Below are 20,331 nucleotides of genomic sequence, written 5' to 3' on the forward strand. Positions count from 1 at the left end.
AAGATTAAATATTTTCATCTTATATTAAAAAGTCTGGAGGTAAATAGCCCTGAGATGATGTATCAGCTCCCCGGCTCCTCTTTCTGTTCCACTATCCTCAGCACGTGGCTTCTACCTTATGGTCCAAGGTGGCTGCTGGGCTCTAGCCACTATATGAACATTCTACACAGAAGGAAGGAAAAATGTAAAAAGAAAACGGCACGCCCATTTTCTTTTAAGGAAATTTAACAGAAGTTCCATATAACATTTAACTTAGGTCTCATTGGAAGAACTTAATCACATACATGTAGCAGCTACCAGGGAGGCTGGGAAATGTGTCTTTATACAGACAGGCAATGTGCCCAGATACAAATCAAGGTTCTGTTATTAAGGAGGAAGAGAGGATGAATGTTGAAGTAGACCTCTAACACTCTCTTTCACCTGGCCTTTCAATTCTGTGGCCTTTGTACTACAATGACTTTATGATCTACTTCACCTTATCTACCTACACCCATGGTCATCTTTAAGGCATTGTCATTATTAAATTGCAATACCACTAAAATATCAATTTCAAGCATTCCCCATCTCCAAAACTATCTCTTAGGTTTTCAGTTCATTCACTCTGGTACTCCAACTCCAGCAGTTCTTTGACTCCACTGGGCCTTTCATCAACCTGCTCTGTCTTCACTGCCCAGCCCACCTGGTTTAAAACCCATGGTCCAATGTTATAATCACACACTACCACGCAGTCTCAACTCCTCTGTTGCCCTCCTGTGTACTTGTTTAGCTAAACTTCACCTTTGGTTTTGTGCCTGCACCAAAACAGCTACACATGGTAAGAGAAATATAACACTGTGGTGACTTGCCTTGTCTTAAATTCATAATCTCTAAACATAAATGGGCCTTCTATGTTACCTGCCAGTCACACTTCATTTTTCTAGTTAATTCTCTGTCCCACTCTTCTAGCTGATTATTTCATACCTCCCACCCATGCAAACCTCAAATACTTTGCCCCCTTTCCTCACAGTCAGCAAATTACCTTGCTTGTTTTTTTCTCTAAGAAAATAGAAGCAATCAGAAGATTTTCACATCTCTCCACTCAGTGCCCAGGGTTTTTAGTGGGGGCTAGTCACATAGGCACCCTCTGCTTAGCACATATCAAAATTCCAGACTCCCAGAAGGAAAGCAGGTCTCAACATAAACTGCATTGTGTGTACAAAGACTTTAGACACCGTGAGCCACTCTTATGGTTAGGATGGTAAGAACCTCCTCTCACATCTAAGTTCCCAGACACCATCCATGGCCAAACCTGCAAGCTGGCCTTTCTATGGATAAGCAGTCACAGGCCTAGAGTTACACTCTACCTGCTTGTGAGGGCAGTATCTTCATAAATTATTTGGAATTCTTCTGTATGAGAGATTTGTTCTGCTACATCCTGGTTGGTTTTGGTTGTTTATTTTATTTCTGAGGTATGGCAAGCATTTTTATGGTTCTGAGAGTCAGCTAATTCCTTTCTGCACAATTCCTTTTATCAGGGATCTCCAGTACTGGTCTTGACTCTTGCTTGCTTAGCCCAGTGTTTCTCAAAATGTGTTCCTTGAACCAGAAGCAGCAGCAGCATCTAGCACTTGATTGAAATGCGCAGGCCCCACCCCAGACTGACTGAATCAGAAACTCTGGGCACATAGCCCAGCTGTCTATATTTGGCCCTCCAAGTCACTTTGATGCATGGTAAAGTTCGAGAACCATTGATTTAGCCAAAAGGAGAGGCAGAACTGTACCTGCTCTGTCTGGCCTCCCACTGATTCTGAGGCCTTCATTGTTCTCCACTATCTGCCAGTACTAAGAGCTTCTGATTTGTGAAAACTGTGTGGCCAGGGGTGAGGAGTGGTATGGAGGTGGGGTGTGTTCAAACTAGCATCTTCCTTTCTTTGAGGATTTTCAATAAACTTATTTAAAGCTCTTTTTCAGAGTCTTTTTTCTCCATTTTCTTGGGTGCAAATTTCTCTCATTAGAAGAGTCTTCTGACTATAGAACTGGACTTCATGTATTTTGTTGTTTATTGTTTTACTTCAGTAATTTTTCAAGCTTTTTATTTTGAAATGATTTCAGTCTTTCAGAAAAGTTGCAAAAATAGTAGAGTTCCTGTATGCCCTTTATGCATGCTGCCTGAAGATAACATTTCACATAACATTATAACAATTATCAAAACCAGGAAATGAATATTGATACAATACTATTAACTAAACCACAGACCTTATTCAAATTTCACCACTGTTTCCACTAATTTACTTTTTCCATTCCAGGATCGAATTCAGGATCCCATATTGCATTTAGCTGTTATGTCTACTTAGTCTCCTCTAATTTTTGTCAGTTCCTCGGTCTTTTGTTGTCTCTCAGGACCTTGGCACTTCTCAAAAAACTAAGTTCCATATTTTATTTTCACTTATTCAATTTAAACCTAACGCTCTTTTTCTGTCATAGGACCCCACTGAGGATCCCACACTACATTTAATCACTAGGCTCCTCTAGACTGTGATAGTTTCTCAGACTTTCCTTGTTTATGATGACGTTGGCAGTCCTGAGGAGTACTGGCTAAGTATTTTGTAGAATATCCCTTAGTTTGTGATTGTCTGATATTTTTTCTCATGATTAGGCTGCGGCCGTAGGTTTTAGGGAGGAAGGACACAGAGATAAAGTGCTATTCTTATTATATTGTATCAAGGGTATGTGCTATTAATGACTTATCACTAATGATGTTAGCCTTGATTGCCTGGCTGACGTAGTTTGTCAGGTTTCTCCACTGTAAAGTTATTCTTTTTTCCCCTTTCCATACTGTATGCTTTGAAAGGAAGTAACTATACTCAGCTCACATTTAAGGGGTGGATAATTATGTTCCATCTCCTTGACAGCAAACTGTCTATATAAATTTTTGGAATTCTTCAGTATGAGAGTTATCACCCATTTATTTGTTTATTTAATCATTTATTTATATCAGCATGGACCCATGGGCATATATTTTATAATTTGACTTATAATCCAATTCTGAATTATTTATTTTATTGTTCAAATTATTTCAGCTAAAGCCATTGGGACTTCTTTTAGTTGGCTCCTGTGTCACTTTTTCATTGTTTTTTAAGTATTTCTTTACTTCATGGCACTATAAGGTGCTCCAGACTCATATATTCCCTGTCCCAGTCCTAGATCAGCCATTTCTCCCAGGAGCCTTGGTTCCTTTTATTAGAGAATGGTATTATAAACCAAGAACTGCGTGCACTTATTGCTCCTGGTTGTCATTGCTTCTAGGTCCCTCAGAGGACAGAGCTTGGAAATACGTGTGTATACTAACCTATGAGTACACACATATTTATGTATTTCTATTAATATATTTATCCATCTGTACCTATCTTAAGCTAAACATGAATTTATACTGATGTCTCCAACCCTAACCCAGGATTTAGAGACCACATGCATAATCCTCTCATTTAGAGATGAGAAAATTTACAACTAGAACGATAAAGACACTTGCCCTAAGTCAAACAATTTACAGTTGGCAGTCCATCTGCACCAAATCAATACTTATGTGGTGATGATGTATTCATACGAGGTGCTCAATCAATGCATGTTAATTAAGATGCTAATTGAGATACTAATTCTTCCAATAATGTAAATCTATAATTTTGGAAAAGGACATCTTCTGTGAGTGTTAAGTCATAGCTGTCACTATACATCACACCTATTTGGAGTCACAGTGGTTTCCATAGGAGATTTCAAGAGTGTGAGCTCCTCTAGAGCAGGGGCTGCTTAGCATAGGCCCAATCAAGGTTTGTTGAACTAAATGGACTGTAAATATCATTTCAAGAAATACTGGGTAAATATTTAGCCTGAGCCTCATTTGTAAAATGGAATATGACTGGTCATCTGGTCTGCCTACCCTCACAGGGCAGTCCTTGAGGATCACATGATATAATTTATATACAAATCCTTTGGAATCTGAAAGGCAGAATTATGATAGTATTGGGGGAAAAATTCTATAGCTTTGAATTGGGTCTCTCTTCCTTTGGGTGGGCAGTATGTATGACTTCCACTACCACTTCTCCACCCTATATAAAAACTATAAAAAATTAAGAATAAAATAAAATCTTTGGTGTCTATTTTAAAAATAATTAGTTTACCCAATGGTTGCGTAGTCTCTTGTGTATAAATTTATATCTTTTCCTCTTGCTAAAGCTAATTTTGTTCATAGTACTGTTTTTTTAATTTATGTATAATTTTTATAGAGTAAAACTCACCCTAAAAGTGTACAGTTCAGAGAGTTTTGCTCCCACCACTACAACCTAGATACAGAACTGTTCCATACCTCCCCTCCACAAAATTCCTTCATGCCCCTTTGTAGTTAACCATTCTCCCAACCCCAACTTCTGGCCAGTGCTAATCTGTTTTCTGATCCTATAGTCTTGCTCTTTACAGAATGGCAAATAAATGGGACTGGCATTACTTCCCATAATGCATTTGAGATTCATCCATATTGTTGTGTGTATCAAGAGTGAGTCTTTTTTTTTTTTCTCTAAGTAGTATTCCATTTATGGCTATATCACATTTTGATTATTGCTTTAGTAGGTGAAAGACATTCATTCATACTTTATCTATTTGGGGATGAATATGAATAAAGCCAAATATGTTTTCTACAAATAAACATTTGTGTACAGGTTTTTATGTCAACCTGTTTTTATTTCACCTGGATAAATACCTAAGAGTGGGATTACTAGGCTGCATGGTAAGTATATGATTAACTATAAAAAAGATCAGATGTCATACCCATCCTTGATCATAAATGGGAGACAGACCTGGTGAGTGGAGATGGGATTATAAGCCTCCAGATGCCCAATCTAACCTGTCATCCAGTTCTGTAAAATCAATACACTCTTCCTGCATTGCCACATCCTCAGCTCTCAGAGGAAGTTGGACACCTTTAGCAGTGTGCATGAAAGCTTTCATGTGAGGCCTCCCATATTTTTTGCTATTTTCCCATTTACCAGGCAGAATGGTTGATCTGAGGAGATCCATGGCAATGACATCCTAGGTACAGTAACATCAGGAGAATCCCCACCAATTACTTTGCCTATTACTGTCTTTTCCTTCCCTCTTGAAGGAAATATAGAGCATTGGGGTGACAGCAATAAAACTAAAGGGAGCAATTATACTGCTATTGGTTAAGAGAATCTTGTTTCTTTACCTACTCATTCCTGGGTCTAAAAAAATCACAAAAGGAATTTGGGACTAAGGAGAAGACTTAATTCTGCCTACAGCATCAAATTACTTTTGTGCTGTGTCTAAAACATGCAATATTCAAAGTTGACTTTAACTATCAACTGTTGAGTGTCTTAAAAATGTCTTCAGAACAGAATAGTGTCATGGATAATCTCACAAAGCAGATGATCCAAAAGTCATTTCCGTTTAGCTTTACAAAAACAGTTTCTCTCTTTAATTAAGTTTTCCATTGACTAATATAGTATTCAGTTTGCTTCTCCTAAGCTGGTTCAATTATTGCAAGGAAATACATAGCAAGGGCATATTATTTGGCATGGAGAAACCACCCTGGGGTCAGAAAACTGAGACATACACAAACCAACGTTTAAGGTATTATTCCATGAAGGGTCTTGCTTCAGAGTTCCATGGCAAGGATGAAAGGAATTGGGGGGCAGGTGGAGGGAGAAAGGTAGAGATAACCAAAAAATAGGTACCCGGCAGTAAAGATTTTGGAGGGGTGAGCAAGAGGTTGCAGCAAAATTGTACCTTTTTTTCCTGTAAACTGTCTTTGGATAAGAGCCAGAGAATGAGTGTTTAAGGGGCACAGCAAAGAATGAGGGAGCAGTGGATTTGTTGGACTTAACTTCATAATATAAACACAAACTTTTCAACAAACAGAGCTGCTCACTCAGAAAGGGTGGTCTGTGAGACTTGGGTCCCTCATCACCAGCTGTGTTTAAGCCTAAGTGTCCTAGCTTGTTAGAAATGTAGTATAACAGTATTCATTCTGCAAATGTTTATTAAAAGCTTACTCTGTACAAGGTGCCTGCAGAACATGAAAAGGAATCAAATTTGGATCTGCTGTCTGCCAGCTCTGGAAGCAGTGCTTCTCACACTTTTATGTGATCTTAAAATGCAGATAGATTCTGATTCTGAACATAGGCATGGGGCCTCAGATTCTGCATTTCGAACAAGCTCGCAAGTTATGCCAATGATGCACGTCTGTGTAATACGTTGGGTGATCAAGGTTTCTAGTGAGTAATGAGACATGCATATAATACAAAGAAAGAATTCATAAATACCTTAGAAGTTCCATTAATTATATTAAAAAAACCTGGATCCCCCTCAACCCCAGGACTGTCTTTGCCCTTTTTATAATTTTAGTATTGCTTCTGATGTTTTTTTGTTGCTCTGCATCTTGAATTTTTTTGTGTGTGGAGTTTCTTGCTGCATATGCTATTTCTTAGCCTAGAGGAACATTCTCCTCCTGAGACTACCATTTTACTAATCTGTCAAAGTCTATCCCCTAATCACTCCATCCTGAATTCTTCCCTGGGACCCCCGTCGTGCTGACAGCTCCCTCCTTGTCGCTCCCTACCACAGAGTTTTAACCTCCAAAAATTACCACCACTTCCTTCTGCCCTGAGTTGGAAGTCCGTTTTCTCATTCCCCACAGGAACCCATCACAAGGACCCTGCCCAGAAAACGTGTGGCGCACCTGAGGCCGGGTAACAGGCCGGAGAGAAAGCAGTGCCGCTTCCGCTGGCACCGAGCACCGCAGCCCCGCGCCGAGGGTCTCTTCGGGCCCGTCCGCTCCGCCGGGCGCTCGCTGGGGCTCACCGCTCCCGCGCTTCCCGGGCGCCCCCACCTGACGCCGGAGGCTGCGCGCGACCGCGCACCATCGAGGCGGCGAAGGCGGCTAGAGAGGCCGGCGGGCCCGGGGCGGCGCGGAGGCAGGCCGCTGGGGACGCGCACAGGGCGGGCCGGCGCCGCGGGCCTTGTAGCCATTTTAGGAGGAAACCGGGATCGCACGCCCGGGGTGCGGCTTCAATTTCAACAACTTTATTGGTGGCTTGATCCGCAGAACAGCCACAGCGCCGGTGGCCAGAGGAGGAGGGAGCGCATCGCCGGAGGTGATTGGGGTGGGGGCGCCCCGGCAGTGAGTGCGGGGGTGCCGGGATGTTCCCGATAGCGGCTTCCTGAGCAGGGGGCGGCGAGGGGGCCTGGGCATTCGCGGGCATTTCTGCAGGCCAGGAGGGAGGGGACCCGGGGCACGGCTTCCCCGGAGCGGGGATTTCCCTTGCCGGGTCCCAGGGCGCAGGGGCGGGGCCGGGGGCGCCCCTGACGCGGCGGCTCGGGTGTTCCCCGCCCTGTTGTTCCCCGCGGCAGGTGGCCCCCGACACGAGCTGCAGCCATGGGAAACACCACCAGCGACCGGGTGTCCGGGGAGCGCCACGGCGCCAAGGCAGCACGCGCTGAGGGCGCCAGCGGCCATGGCCCGGGCAAGGAGCATAAGATCATGGTGGGCAGCACCGACGACCCCAGCGTCTTCAGCCTGCCCGATTCCAAGGTAGGCGTCCCCGTGCCCCCAGTTGGTGGCGATGCTGTAGCGGGCTTGGTTTCGGGCTTCTCCTCCCTTTCTTGGTTCTTTCTCATCACACTGATTTGGGTTACGGTTTTTTTAAATTAAAGGGATTTTCCGGGGACAGAGGTGTTAGATGGTAATTCCTCTAGCGGTGCTGCCTCAAAATCAGATAAAGAGGCGGAGTTCTTGTTTTCCTGGTGTTCCGATTAATCTGTTGGCCACATTTTTTAGCATGGACACAATAGACACCTCCCCCAGACTCATCCTTGGTTTCCCCAACATGCCTGGGTGCTCTCTTCTACAGTGTTGCTGAATTTATAGGTGTAAGCCCTGGTGGAAAACTTCGGAGGTTAGGTTGCATGAGCTGCTTACCGTCGGTAGTAGTTTCTCACTTTTGCCCTGAGCTGGCTAAATGAATTTCTTTTTCCTGAAAATTTCTGTGTATCGGTATCATTTTTGCCCTTCTAGGAGCTCTGCGCTTGGGTCCTCTTCTTGGCTGTGAGCATCAACCACTTGCTTATTTGAATACTTTCTCCTAGTCTTGGGGATCAATAAAGGACATCATTTGGTTGACAGCTCAATTTTAGTCCCATACTTTATAATTGTGGTGGCTGAGGCTGAGCTTCTTTCACACCCAGCTGCTCCTCAAGTGGGAGAGCAAATGATTCCAGAATTTTTCCAGTCTCAGTAGTACTTCAAAATGTTGCCGTGACTAGCTGGAAACAGCAACCCACAGCTGCCCTGAAGACCTTGCTCTCATTTCCAAGGACTTTCAGGAAAACGGCAACTTGTGTTCACCCTACAGAAAGGACAGATGGAGCTGACAGCAATGTGATTACCACCCTAATGTTTCTAATCGCTTTTAGAGGTGTCAGCATTAAATACACTTAATTCTTTCAGATAGGCTGAGTGGGTGTAATAGAAAACAGGAGGGATTGAGGAGATTGGGGTGTGTTTGATGTTTCCTATCACTTTTATCACTTCCCATCAAACTGGGGCTTTAGTGAGTAAATAGAGTATAATTTGCCACATTGGTAACACGTGAAATTTGGATTCTGTGGTTTATTGTCTTGGATCCCATTGAGAACATAATCACAGAGAAGTGAGAGTGATTGAAAGGAGCATTTCGTGGGATTTTTTTCTCCATTCCTTTCTTCCCTCTCCCACTTCAGGACTTCTTCCTCATCATTTGGGCTGTCTACCTAGCCATCTGAATTTACTTCCTCAGAGCTTTCTCAAAGTGATCAGCCTCATTGTATTTTTATCCTTTTCCGACATTGATGACTCAGGATTTAAGTACAGTGTATTTGTCAAAGTGTGACTGCAGTAATGGTGTCCTGAATAAAAGCCACGTTGCTCTGTCTGAATTGGAGCCTATTTTGGATCATTCTTTCTCCCTCACCTCAGTCTTGCCATTTGTGAAATAAGAAAATTGGTTCAGATAATTCCTAGGGTCTCTTCCAAATCTAAAACTTTGTATTTCTCAACCTACCCTCTTTACTTCTAACCTGCACATCTTACTTAAACATCGTCAAACTGTAACTCTAATTGTTGTTTTGCCTCTTTTCCTGGTAGTCTTGCTGACTGTTTAACTTGGAGTAAACAATCTTTCTGCTAGTCAGCTGCATTCATTCCTACCATGGAAATGTCATGTCATAAGTGGAAAGGCTTTCCTCCAAAGCTAGGCATATTAATAGTTTGTAGCTTTCAAACTCTAACTTGAAAATCCTAAGTCATAAAATTAACTGATAGAAATAGTGGCAGAGGGGCCTACATTGCTTTGAACGCTGGCCTTTTTCAGTGTACTAGTTCAGTGGTTCTCAATCCTCTGCACATTAGAATCACCTGGGATTTGTTTATATACTTTATGGAAAATTTGAAACATTTATAAAGTAGGGGGGAACAGTATAATGAACTCCATATACTTGTCACCCAGTTTGAACAATGATAAATCATGAATGAATGTATATCATCTATACCCTAATCCACTGTCCTCTCATCAATTATTTTGAAGCAGATTCCAGACATTCTTTTTTTTTCCCCCCAGTTCCGGAATGCAGATTCCAGACATTCTATAAAATATTATTTTATCTGTAACATTTTAGAATGTACCTCTAAAGATGAGCTTTTTTCTTTATTTTAACATAATCACAGATAATTATTATCTGGGAAGCTTTTTAAATATAGCTTCCCAAACTGGGCACAGTGGCTCATGCCTATAATCCCAGAGACTTGGGAGGTTGAGGTAGGAGGATTGCTTAAAACCAGGAGTACAAGGCCAGCCTGGGAAGCATAGCAAGACCTCATCTCCAGGGGGCGGGGGGGAATTTAAGTTAAAAATTTAAAAATTAGGTTCCCAGATCCTAAATCGGAATCAGAATCTGAGGGTTTTTCTTAGGCATATGTAAAAGTTCCTGTAATTCTAATGTAGCCAGTCAGGCAAGAGTGCATTGCTCTGAGAATATGGAGACCAAGATTTTTGCTTAAGCCAATTTTTATATAATGTGAAAGCCGCTTCAGTTCTCTTTCTCTTTCTGCATTTACTTTGGATTATGCTGCTACTGATGTCTCCTACTATCATTTTGAGGATATTGAGAGACAGTATGGAAGGTAAACCACCTCAACCCTCTTGAAAAGAAAGCCCAAATGAATAAGTTAGTCCTTTTTTTTAACCCACATTATTTTATTTGGTAATATTTTGACTTAATACTGTATAGTCTTATTTTTACTTTTTACCACAGTCACTTAATCCAGTCGAAAGCAGGGGTCAGCACACTTTTTCTGTAAAAGGGCCAGATAGTAATTATTTTATACTTTGTGGATCACATAGTCTCTGTCACAGCTACTCAGTTCTGCCACTGTCTTGGGTAAGCAACTGTAGATAATAGGTAAACAAATGAGTGTGGCAGTTTCCCAATAAAACTTAATAAAAGCATCTGGCTCACTGGCCTTAGTTTGCAAACTCCTGGTCTAAAGGATGGTAATGAAAACAAACTTAGTAAGGAGTTAATTTTTTTCAGAATCCTATAAACCTCATTTGATAATGGAACTGCTTTTGTTAAAGGAAGCTGTGTTTTTGATCTCTTGCTCCTCGGGGCTCCATTCCTACTCCTGAAATAACTAGCATAACCTGGCATAGTAGAGCAAGTAAGATTTCTTAATTATTTCTCAAATTTTAGATAATTAGTGATCTGATTTTAAAAGTTTTAATGTTCCTTTTTCTAATCTATTAGCCAAAATAGAGTTTATGAATTCCTTATGAATTTTGATATCTCTAACTTCCATTATAACTGATAATTGAAAGCTGTTCATATTTACCTATAAAAAAATATATGGGTAACTTAATTATTTTTTATAGAACCATACTTTGTCTTCATATTTTTTTCTCTTAAGAGGGGCTCAGAAGTATATCATAAATGCCTGCCCAAGTTAAACTGGTAATAGGAAGTAAGGATTTTTGTTTTGTTATTTTAAAAGGGAGATCCTGAGGCTCTGAAAGGGTGAGTGATGTATGCGCACTCAGAAGTTAGGCTATGATTTAGACAGCGGTTGAGCATAAGCCATTTAACCATTTTTGGTCCTAGATGAGTTCTTTTTCTATAGTTTGTTCAAAATCTGTTTTAGTTGCAAATTTTAGGACTTAGATCCTTAGCTGAAGCCTAGCACCCTTCTCTACTCTAGGGAGAGGAGTGACCTTTTAAGAATTCTTGGGTCACAGTTTATTCTAGGGATGACCTACTCCTTCTTACAGCTCCCTGGGGACAAAGAGTTTGTATCATGGCAGCAGGATTTGGAGGACTCCGTAAAGCCCACACAGCAGGCCCGGCCCACTGTTATCCGCTGGTCTGAAGGAGGCAAGGAGGTCTTCATCTCTGGGTCCTTCAACAATTGGAGCACCAAGATTCCACTGATTAAGAGGTGAAGACAAGTGTCTTGGTTGAGTCTAGGGTCTAGGAATAGAGACTCAGCTACTCAGCTGGACTGCTTTTGTCTACCTGCTAGGGAATCATTCTAGAACATGCCCTTTTCTGTGACCACTTACTATCCGTGGAATTTTTTTTTTTTAACCTCATAGTGAGTCAGAGATGTTTTACCACTTTTGATAGAATTATCATTGCCTCAGAGGGACTTACAAATAACAGTTTTGTGGATACATTCTTTGGGACTGTGTTACACAAGTCCTTTCTATGCTTGTGGGAAGTCTTTTGTAACTGGCTGAGTCTTGTTTCTCTGACTTCACTAAAGCAAAACACATTGTGACGTTCTTGATAGTAATGTGATTTGTTGCCTGCAAAGCAATAGTGAATTATTTAACTGGTTGTCAGAATGACCCTTAGTATGGTAGGGCACTTTCCAGAAAAGTTTCACCGAAATAGGGAAGGAATACCTTGAGGCACTTCTGTATCCTGAACCTACCCGTTACCTTATTTATACTTGTGATGAGGAACCTACTGTACTGAAGCAAAAATAGTTGTACTAAGGTGAACCATTTGGGAGGATTAATGTCTTTATTATTCTTTTCCAGATATTGATTAAGAACTAAGGTTGTTAGGAGGGGCTGGTAAATGCATGTGCAGTGTGATTTAGAAAAGGAGATTGGGTTTATAAGTTATTTTTCACGCCACAGGATACAGTGGCTTAGGAATATGGGAGATCATTGGTATGATACTGTGATTGTCACTTGGTTTTTACATTCTGTCTTCTAAGAGGATTTGGCCTGTTTGCCTTTCTATTTTCTTCTGTAGCCATAATGACTTTGTTGCCATCCTGGACCTCCCTGAGGGAGAGCACCAATACAAATTCTTTGTGGATGGACAATGGGTCCATGATCCATCGGAGGTAAGGCCTTGATCTCCAAGGGTAAATATTGACGTAGTCCCATTTTAGCTGCCTTTGCTGTCAGGATTGATGGGCAGCAGCTCCCCTACCCTGGAGGATTTCCCTCTAGATAAAACATGGAAGGGCTGAGTATGATCATGTTTAACTTTTAGTAAAAGAGGAAAGTTGGATGGAAGAAATGGATTTGAAAAGGGGATTCAGTAATTTTTTCTGTTGACTGTTGCAGCCTGTGGTTACCAGTCAGCTCGGCACGATTAACAATTTGATCCATGTCAAGAAATCTGACTTTGAGGTGTTTGATGCTTTAAAGCTAGATTCTATGGAAAGCTCAGAAACATCTTGTCGAGGTAATTTTGTAGTATTTGGTCTTTCATGCTGTGTCTGTCTTGAATGCATGTTCCTTCCCAAAAGTTATTTTTTATTTTGTTTTGTTTTTCCATTTCTCCTCAGGAATCTTCTGAATCCTACACATACCTTTCTCCTGCAAACATTGAGGTCCCCTTCTTTGTGACAAAAAAAATCTCAGTCTAACGTATTTTACTTCAAACTTTTTAACCAGGATCTACAGTAAGACATTTGTTTGCATTGCAACCCAACACACACACATATACAAACTGTAACACAAGTCTCATGGTACAATATTTGCCTTTATTACAGGTGATGGACTCTATTTTCTATTTTATCTTTTATAACCCACTAATAGGCTACAGCCTATAGTTTGAAAAGCTGTTTCTGATAATTCAAGTTTTCCATTGACTTTTGGTAGCGTCACCCATCAGAGGCTAGATCTGCATGGTTTTATAGTGTGAACCTGCCTCAGCATAATCTTGCCAGTTAGAGAGCTCAGTTGACAGTTTTACAGTTTTATGAGGCCCTATAAATGTAAAGAAAAAGAGGTTTTAAAAAATACCACAGTTCTTTTGTATGTAATTGAAATTTTGTTTTTGGTTAAAAAAAAATTCCCTGGCAGGGGAAAAGACTTGTATACATTTATTTATTCTAATATTGTTTTATCCAAGGCCTTCATCTCTTCATTTACTAACCACATTCATAGTTATCATTCTGTTACTTTACAATAAGAGCTATGACTGTCTAAAAAACTGTGCACTGTATTCCCAATGAGCACATTTCTCTCTTGTGAGTTTGGAGCCTGCTTCTGCTACTGACTAATTTTGTCATCATGGGTTAAGTCTCCCAACCTTTTTGGTTCTGAGTTTCTTCACAGTAAAATTGGGAGCTTAGACACCCAGTGTTTCTCAGCAGAGGAGGCATATACCTTAAGTGGAGCATATTCAAATTTCAGGGCAGAAGGGTAGCTTAATGCAGTTTCTAATAATTATCTGTAGAGAAAAAATTTGAAAATATTGTTGTCATTATCTAAGCTCAGAAAGTTAAGCTGAACACTATTCTAAACTGGTAGAGCAATGATTTTTAAAGAGTTTAAAAATACTAAATTATAGGCCGGGCGCTGTGGCTCACGCCTGTAATCCTGGCTCTCTGGGAGGCCGAAGGCAGGTGGATCGCTCGAGGTCAGGAGTTCGAAGACCAGCCTGAGCAAGAGCGAGACCCCGTCTCTACTAAAAATAGAAAGAAATTATCTGGCCAACTAAAAATATATATAGAAAGAATTAGCTGGGCATGGTGGCACATGCCTGTAGTCCCAGCTACTCGGGAGGCTGAGGCAGGAGAATTGCTTGAGCCCAGGAGTTTGAGGTTGCTGTGAGCTAGGCTGATGTCATGGCACTCACTCTAGCCCAGGCAACAGAGTGAGACTCTGTCTAAAAAAGAAATAAAATAAAATAAAAATACTAAATTATGAGGCCACCTGACTAAATTTTTATATGATATGATTGCGGCAAAGCAACCAATGAATAGGCGTGTAATCATAATTATATAGAGAGAGGACTAGCATACTTCTGATATTTCTCTCTTTCCTCTTTCACCCAATTTCCTGATTCATTTAAGGCTTATTAATACATTTTTTATTAGGAATCTGCAGATAATGGGTTTTAATATGCCCTCATCTACCACGTAGCCATGTGTGTGACTTCAGGTGAATCACTTAACAAATTTGTATTTTTTTTCCTGATCAACAGGAAATAAAAGCTGTTCTATGTACTTCCTAAGGGTGCTTTGTGGATCAGATGACAAAATAACTGACAATACTTTGAAAAGTTTCAAATTCTGCATATTTTTAAGATATTATTTAATATCACCATATTATTGCTACTTTTTTCTTCCTTTTGCCTCAAAAATAAATTTTTTTATTTTAGTTGACATATAATTGTACATATTGCTATAGTGTAATGATTCAATACATGTATACATTGTATAATGGTCAAATCAGGGTAATTAGCATATCTATCACCTCAAACATTATTTCTTTGTGGTGAGAACATTCAAAATCTTACCTTCTGGCCGGGCGCGGTGGCTCACGCCTGTAATCCTAGCACTCTGGGAGGCCGAGGCGGGTGGATCACTCGAGGTCAGAAGTTTGATACCAGCCTGAGCAAGAGTGAGACCCCGTCTCTACTAAAAATAGAAAGAAATTAGCTGGACAACTAAAAATATATATAGAAAAATTAGCCGGGCATGGTGGCACATGCCTGTAGTCCCAGCTACTCGGGAGGCTGAGGCAGGAGGATCACTGGAGCCCAGGAGTTTGAGGTTGCTGTGAGCTAGGCTGATGCCACGGCACTCTAGTCTGGGCAACAGAGTGAGCCTGTGTCTCAAAAAAAAAAAAAAATCTTCCCTTCTAGCTATTTTGAAATATATGATGCATTTTTGTTATGTATATTCACCCTACTATGCAATAGAACATCAAAATTTAGTTCTCATAATGAACTGGTTATTATTAAACCTTTTTCACTAGAAACTATAAAAACATTAAAATTTTTTAAATTAAATATCATAATATAGTTCTCTTCATTTTTGTGTATTTCCTTCTATTCTTGTCTGAATACTTTTTTCCCTTTTCTGAGATATAATTCGCATACCATTTGTATAATTCTGTAATTTTAGTATGTTCACGGAATTCTGCAGCCATCACCACTGTCTAATTCTAGAGCATTTTTATCACCCCAAAAAGAAGCCCTGTACTCATTAACAGTCACTTTTCCATTCCGTCCTTCCTTCCACCCCTGGCAACCATAAATCGACTTTCTTTCTTTATGGATTTTCCTATTCTGGACATTTCATATAAATGGAATCATACAGTATGTGGTGCCACATGTCTGGTTTCTTTCACTTTGCATAATATTTTCAGGGTTTATCCATGTTGTAACAAGTATCAGAACTTTGCTCCTTTTTATGGCTGAATAAAATTCCATTTTATAGACATACCATTTTGTTTATCAGTTCATTAGTTGATAGACAATTGGATTGTTTCCATTTTTTTTGGCTATTATAAATAATGCTCTTATGAACATTTATGTATAAGTTTTTTGTGGACATATGTTTTCATTTCTCGAGTATATACCCAGAGTGTAATTGCTGGGTCATATGGTACCTTTGTGTTTAACTTTTTGTGGACCTGCCAAATCCTTTTCCAAAGTAGCTGTGCTATTTTACATTCACACTAGCAATGGGAACAATGTGAAGATTGCAATTTCTCCACATCTTTGCCAACATTTGTTATTTTCTGTCTTTTTGATTGTTGTCATCCTAGTGAGTATGAAGTGGTATCTTATTGTGGTTTTGATTTGCATTTCCCTAACAACTACTGTGTACATCTTATATTACTGCAATCATTGTAGTATCAGTAGTCTTAGTGTTTATAACCTTGTTGTCTGTTGCTTCCTGGGAAAAAGAAGTCTAATCTTTTCACATTGAAAGTTTACAAGGCATCTTCAGATCCATTATCTCATCTGATTTCCTCAAGAACATTGTGAAATAGGGCAAAGATTATTATTTTTAGTTTATGAGGAAACTGACCACAGTGAAGGGATTGGTCGAGGGTCATACAGCTGATAAATGGAGCAGCTCTTCCCTGAGCCTTGGTCTGTGACTCCTTATCTCTTCTTCCGGCCCCAAATCATGTTGCCGTGTTCAGGAACTTCATGGATTATGGCCAGCATGACTCAGCCTTTTCCTTTGGCCGCCTTTCAGCTATAAACCCAACAGGTCACATTTATGATCGATGACTTTTACCATATTTATTATAATATTAGCTGCCATGTATTGATACCTTTTTCCATGTATTCTTATTTATTCTCCAGCTTTCCCTCATATTTGCATAAATATTTTCCAGACCTTTCCAGCTCACCTCCAGGGCCTTATGGTCAAGAAATGTATGTGTTTCGATCTGAGGAGAGATTCAAATCCCCACCCATCCTTCCTCCTCACCTACTCCAAGTTATTCTTAACAAGGACACTAATATTTCTGTGAGTATCCTGAGTATTACTGGGGCATCTGGGGGTCTCTAGAATTTGGGCCAAAATTCAGTAGTCGTAGAGGTTGGGATTAATTACAAAGTTGTGTTGAGATTACAAATCATATACATATCAATAGGATTACAGATTACTTTTTCTAGGGCTGAGTTGTGGTTTCTTCAGGTACTGGTATCAAAATTCATAGTTGTTTCCTGATCCTAATAAAACCAAGATCAGAGCTATGGATTGCCAGAACCAATTTCTGGACTTCTATTCCAACACAACATAACGAGTACTTACCATTTGGGGATATAGGAAAGAATTATAAATTTTTTTTGCATATAATTTACATCTCTATTCAATCTACTTGATTCCCACTAAGATTATATTTACCTGTTAACACAAATCTTGTATTGTGGGCAGGATATTTGTTTTGGCTCCATTAAAGAAGATTAGTAGATGTTGAGGCTTAGGATTTTTGCCCTGGACTGAGAATTTTTCTGATTTTCTGTAATGGGATTATATTATTGATATATACTGGAATGAGTGAATTATTTAAAAAAGATAAGGCGTCTGGTTTAGAGTTTCTCAACAGTCCCCAAGAGCTCTGAGAAGGAATAAGCTATTTGGTTTATCTGTGCATTAATTCCACTTGGTGATTCTTTTTCTCTCTTAGTGTGACCCAGCCTTACTCCCTGAGCCCAACCATGTTATGCTGAACCATCTCTATGCATTGTCCATTAAGGTAAGTGGTGGTCCTGGCTCTTGACAGAGCTCCCCCAAATGAGAGGGCAAGAGTAACGCATGTTCTCCAATGATTACTTGCTCTGCTACTGTATTGAAGCTAAAGCTGGTAGTAATGGTCAAATTATAGAAGAACCTCCTTACTTTAACTACTGGGTCATTTTGTTTGTTTTTAAGTCTCACTCTCTGTGTCTGTGTTCTGGCTAGCTGAATTGCCCTGAGATTGAATGGACTTTCCCAGTTTCATTTTAGGGGGCTAAAACCTTTTTACCACCCACTTAAGTTTGAGTTCAGAGCAATAGGATTTCATCTGTAGAAAAAGCAGGTTTAGCTTCTGATTCAAAGAATGCTTGAATGTGGTATTAAGGCTTCCACTTTTTTAAAGGTGGAATTTTTTAAAGGTGCTTCATTCATATATATCCAAGTGTTTGCATCTCTCCTGTGTACTAGGTAAAGGAGAATGTGATCAGATTTGCCCTGTCCCTTCAACTCTAGAGTCCTCCTTGGTTTGTCTGCTGCTTTAGACTCTGGATTGAAAATATCCATTCTGTTCTCTCTTGTGTCTTTGTGGTTTGGCTATTGGAATAAAGTTATATAGCTCTGTGGTTATCCAGCTGGGCTGATCAGCATCAGAACCTACTGGAGAGGTTTGTGAAAATATAGATTCAGAGGCTCTATCAGAGATTCTGAATAAGTGCATCTAGGATGGGCCCCAATAATTTTTTTTAATGCTGCTTATATTTCTTGGATGTACAGCTAGATTAGGGAAATCACTGATATAGCAGACTTTAACATTATGTGGTAATATATAAAAGTTTTAAAGTATATTATTGAATTTAATTTTTATAATAACCTTGTGAGGTAAGTATTATTTTTAACTCCTGTTTTATAGATAAAGAAACTAAGGCTCAGAGAAGGTCAAATTGCCAGTAAGTACCAGAGACAGGACTGAAGTCCAGTCCTTCTACACTAACTCCATGTTCTTTCCTATGTATCATTGTGCCAGGTCTTTCCAAGTAGATCTTTCTCTCACCTGCTCCGCATTTCTACAAAATTTGCCCTGGAGGCAAACTTTTTTTGCCTGCCTTGCTTCTGTCATATTTAGGCTTTGTACCAGCATACTCTGGTCACAGAATGTCAGCCTGATTAGCATTCGTTGTGAGTAATACAGTCCAGGGGAAGGCAGGAAGATGCACTGGTTTCTAGATTGGATTTGCTTGGATTCTTGGGGATCTGGTTGAATTTTGCCTCTAGTAACTGCTCCTTGGCTGTCAGCTGATACCCATAGTTCTGCCATCTCTTGTGATACATCCATGGTCTGTAACACAGCCTGGGAAATGGTACCTCTTACTCTCACTCTCTTCTTACTGGTTCTGACCCAGGTGAAGGTCTTGATTATTGTGGCTCAGCTTGGCTTTGACCCATTCCTGGTTCTCTCAGATTGGGTAGGCTGTTTGGAGTTGATCCATTGGATTGAGTGTTTTCCTAAAGAGGATTTTGGGGTTCACTTTGTTCAAGGATACAGGGGGATTCCCAGGTTCCCTCTAGATCAAAGAGGATTTTTCGATTTTACCCTTGGTATTTACTGGACATTAGACCTGCTTCGGGGCTTAGAAATGGTTTTTCAGAAGGATTATTTCTTTTTCTTCTCATTGCTTTTAAGACTTTCTTCTAGAAATGGATGCCACGATGTTTCTTTCTTTTTTTTTTTTTTCCTTTGCTAGTTTTAAACCCAATATTAGAATTTAAAGTGGGAAAGGGAGTAAGGTATTAGTATTTCTTTAGCACCTTTTATGTGTCAGATACTGTGCCAGATATTCTTACGTAATTATCACAACTACCTTAATCGTAGGTATTATCCTTTATAATGATGAGACAAAAAAAGACTTAGATTAAGTAGATTACTATTACCCAAGGCCATGAGTAGAATAACAATAGGAGTCAGGATTGAAACTGAAGCTAATTTGACGCCAGAACCAACCTCTTTCTATTATGTCAAACTATGTCTGTTAAAAGTGAGTAACTGCGGAGGATGGATGCCTGGGAAGAGCTGCCTACTGCCTGGACTAATGAATTAGCTGTATATGTTTCTTTTCCTTGCAGGACAGTGTGATGGTCCTTAGTGCAACCCATCGCTACAAGAAGAAGTATGTCACTACTCTGTTGTACAAGCCCATCTGAAGGAATCTCTTCTTCCTCCAAGGATTCAGGAGAAGCATCTTCCTTGCCTTTCTGGACTGAACCAGTCTTATCTGAGACTGGAAGGCTGATTTGCTTTGAGGCTGATAATGTGTATTTCAGAGCCTCCCAGTAGGATGCTCTGCTTTTGCATTTGATTGCAGATGAGAGCTTTATGAGTTCATGGAATTTATTTTAAGAAAAAAAAAATATATATATATATATATGAGAGGAAGGTAAATGGAAGCTTCCTAGCCCCAGCTAGATGTATTCTGTCTGCCTGTGGCTATTCACCAAGACCTGTTTAGGGGAGCTGTAGGAATAACTATACAGGAAGCTTTTTTTCCTAAAATGAAAGAACAGCAAACTCTTAGGATCCTTTTGGGCAGAGATTCTGTCACTGCTACCTTGGCGTTCCAGGGGATGGACTTGTGTTAGACTGCTGCCCTACTTACAGCTGCCTCATTGCAAGGGCAGCTTTTCTTGCATGGGTTCTCTGTATTCTCAGAGTATGTAGCACAATCTGTATTTTTTGTATGATACCAGATGCCCCACAAGATCCCTTTTTCCTCTCATTTCACATTCTTCCTTTAATAGCCTCCTTC

General features: G+C 40.1%; 1 protein-coding gene across 1 annotated transcript; it reads left to right on the forward strand.

Annotated features, from left to right (window-relative positions):
* The first annotated feature begins 7,000 nt into the window (after positions 1 to 7,000).
* PRKAB2 (protein kinase AMP-activated non-catalytic subunit beta 2) lies at positions 7,001 to 19,906 on the forward strand. The gene is made up of 8 exons (XM_069478891.1): positions 7,001 to 7,142; positions 7,399 to 7,579; positions 11,346 to 11,512; positions 12,340 to 12,433; positions 12,660 to 12,780; positions 16,683 to 16,816; positions 17,481 to 17,549; positions 19,652 to 19,906. The coding sequence occupies exons 2-8, from the start codon at positions 7,424 to 7,426 to the stop codon at positions 19,727 to 19,729; spliced, it is 819 nt and encodes a 272-aa protein (XP_069334992.1). The 5' UTR covers positions 7,001 to 7,142; positions 7,399 to 7,423; the 3' UTR covers positions 19,730 to 19,906.
* The last annotated feature ends 425 nt before the right edge of the window (positions 19,907 to 20,331 follow it).

This window comes from Eulemur rufifrons, chromosome 8 (assembly GCF_041146395.1).
Source record: "Eulemur rufifrons isolate Redbay chromosome 8, OSU_ERuf_1, whole genome shotgun sequence".
Taxonomy (NCBI): domain Eukaryota; kingdom Metazoa; phylum Chordata; class Mammalia; order Primates; family Lemuridae; genus Eulemur; species Eulemur rufifrons.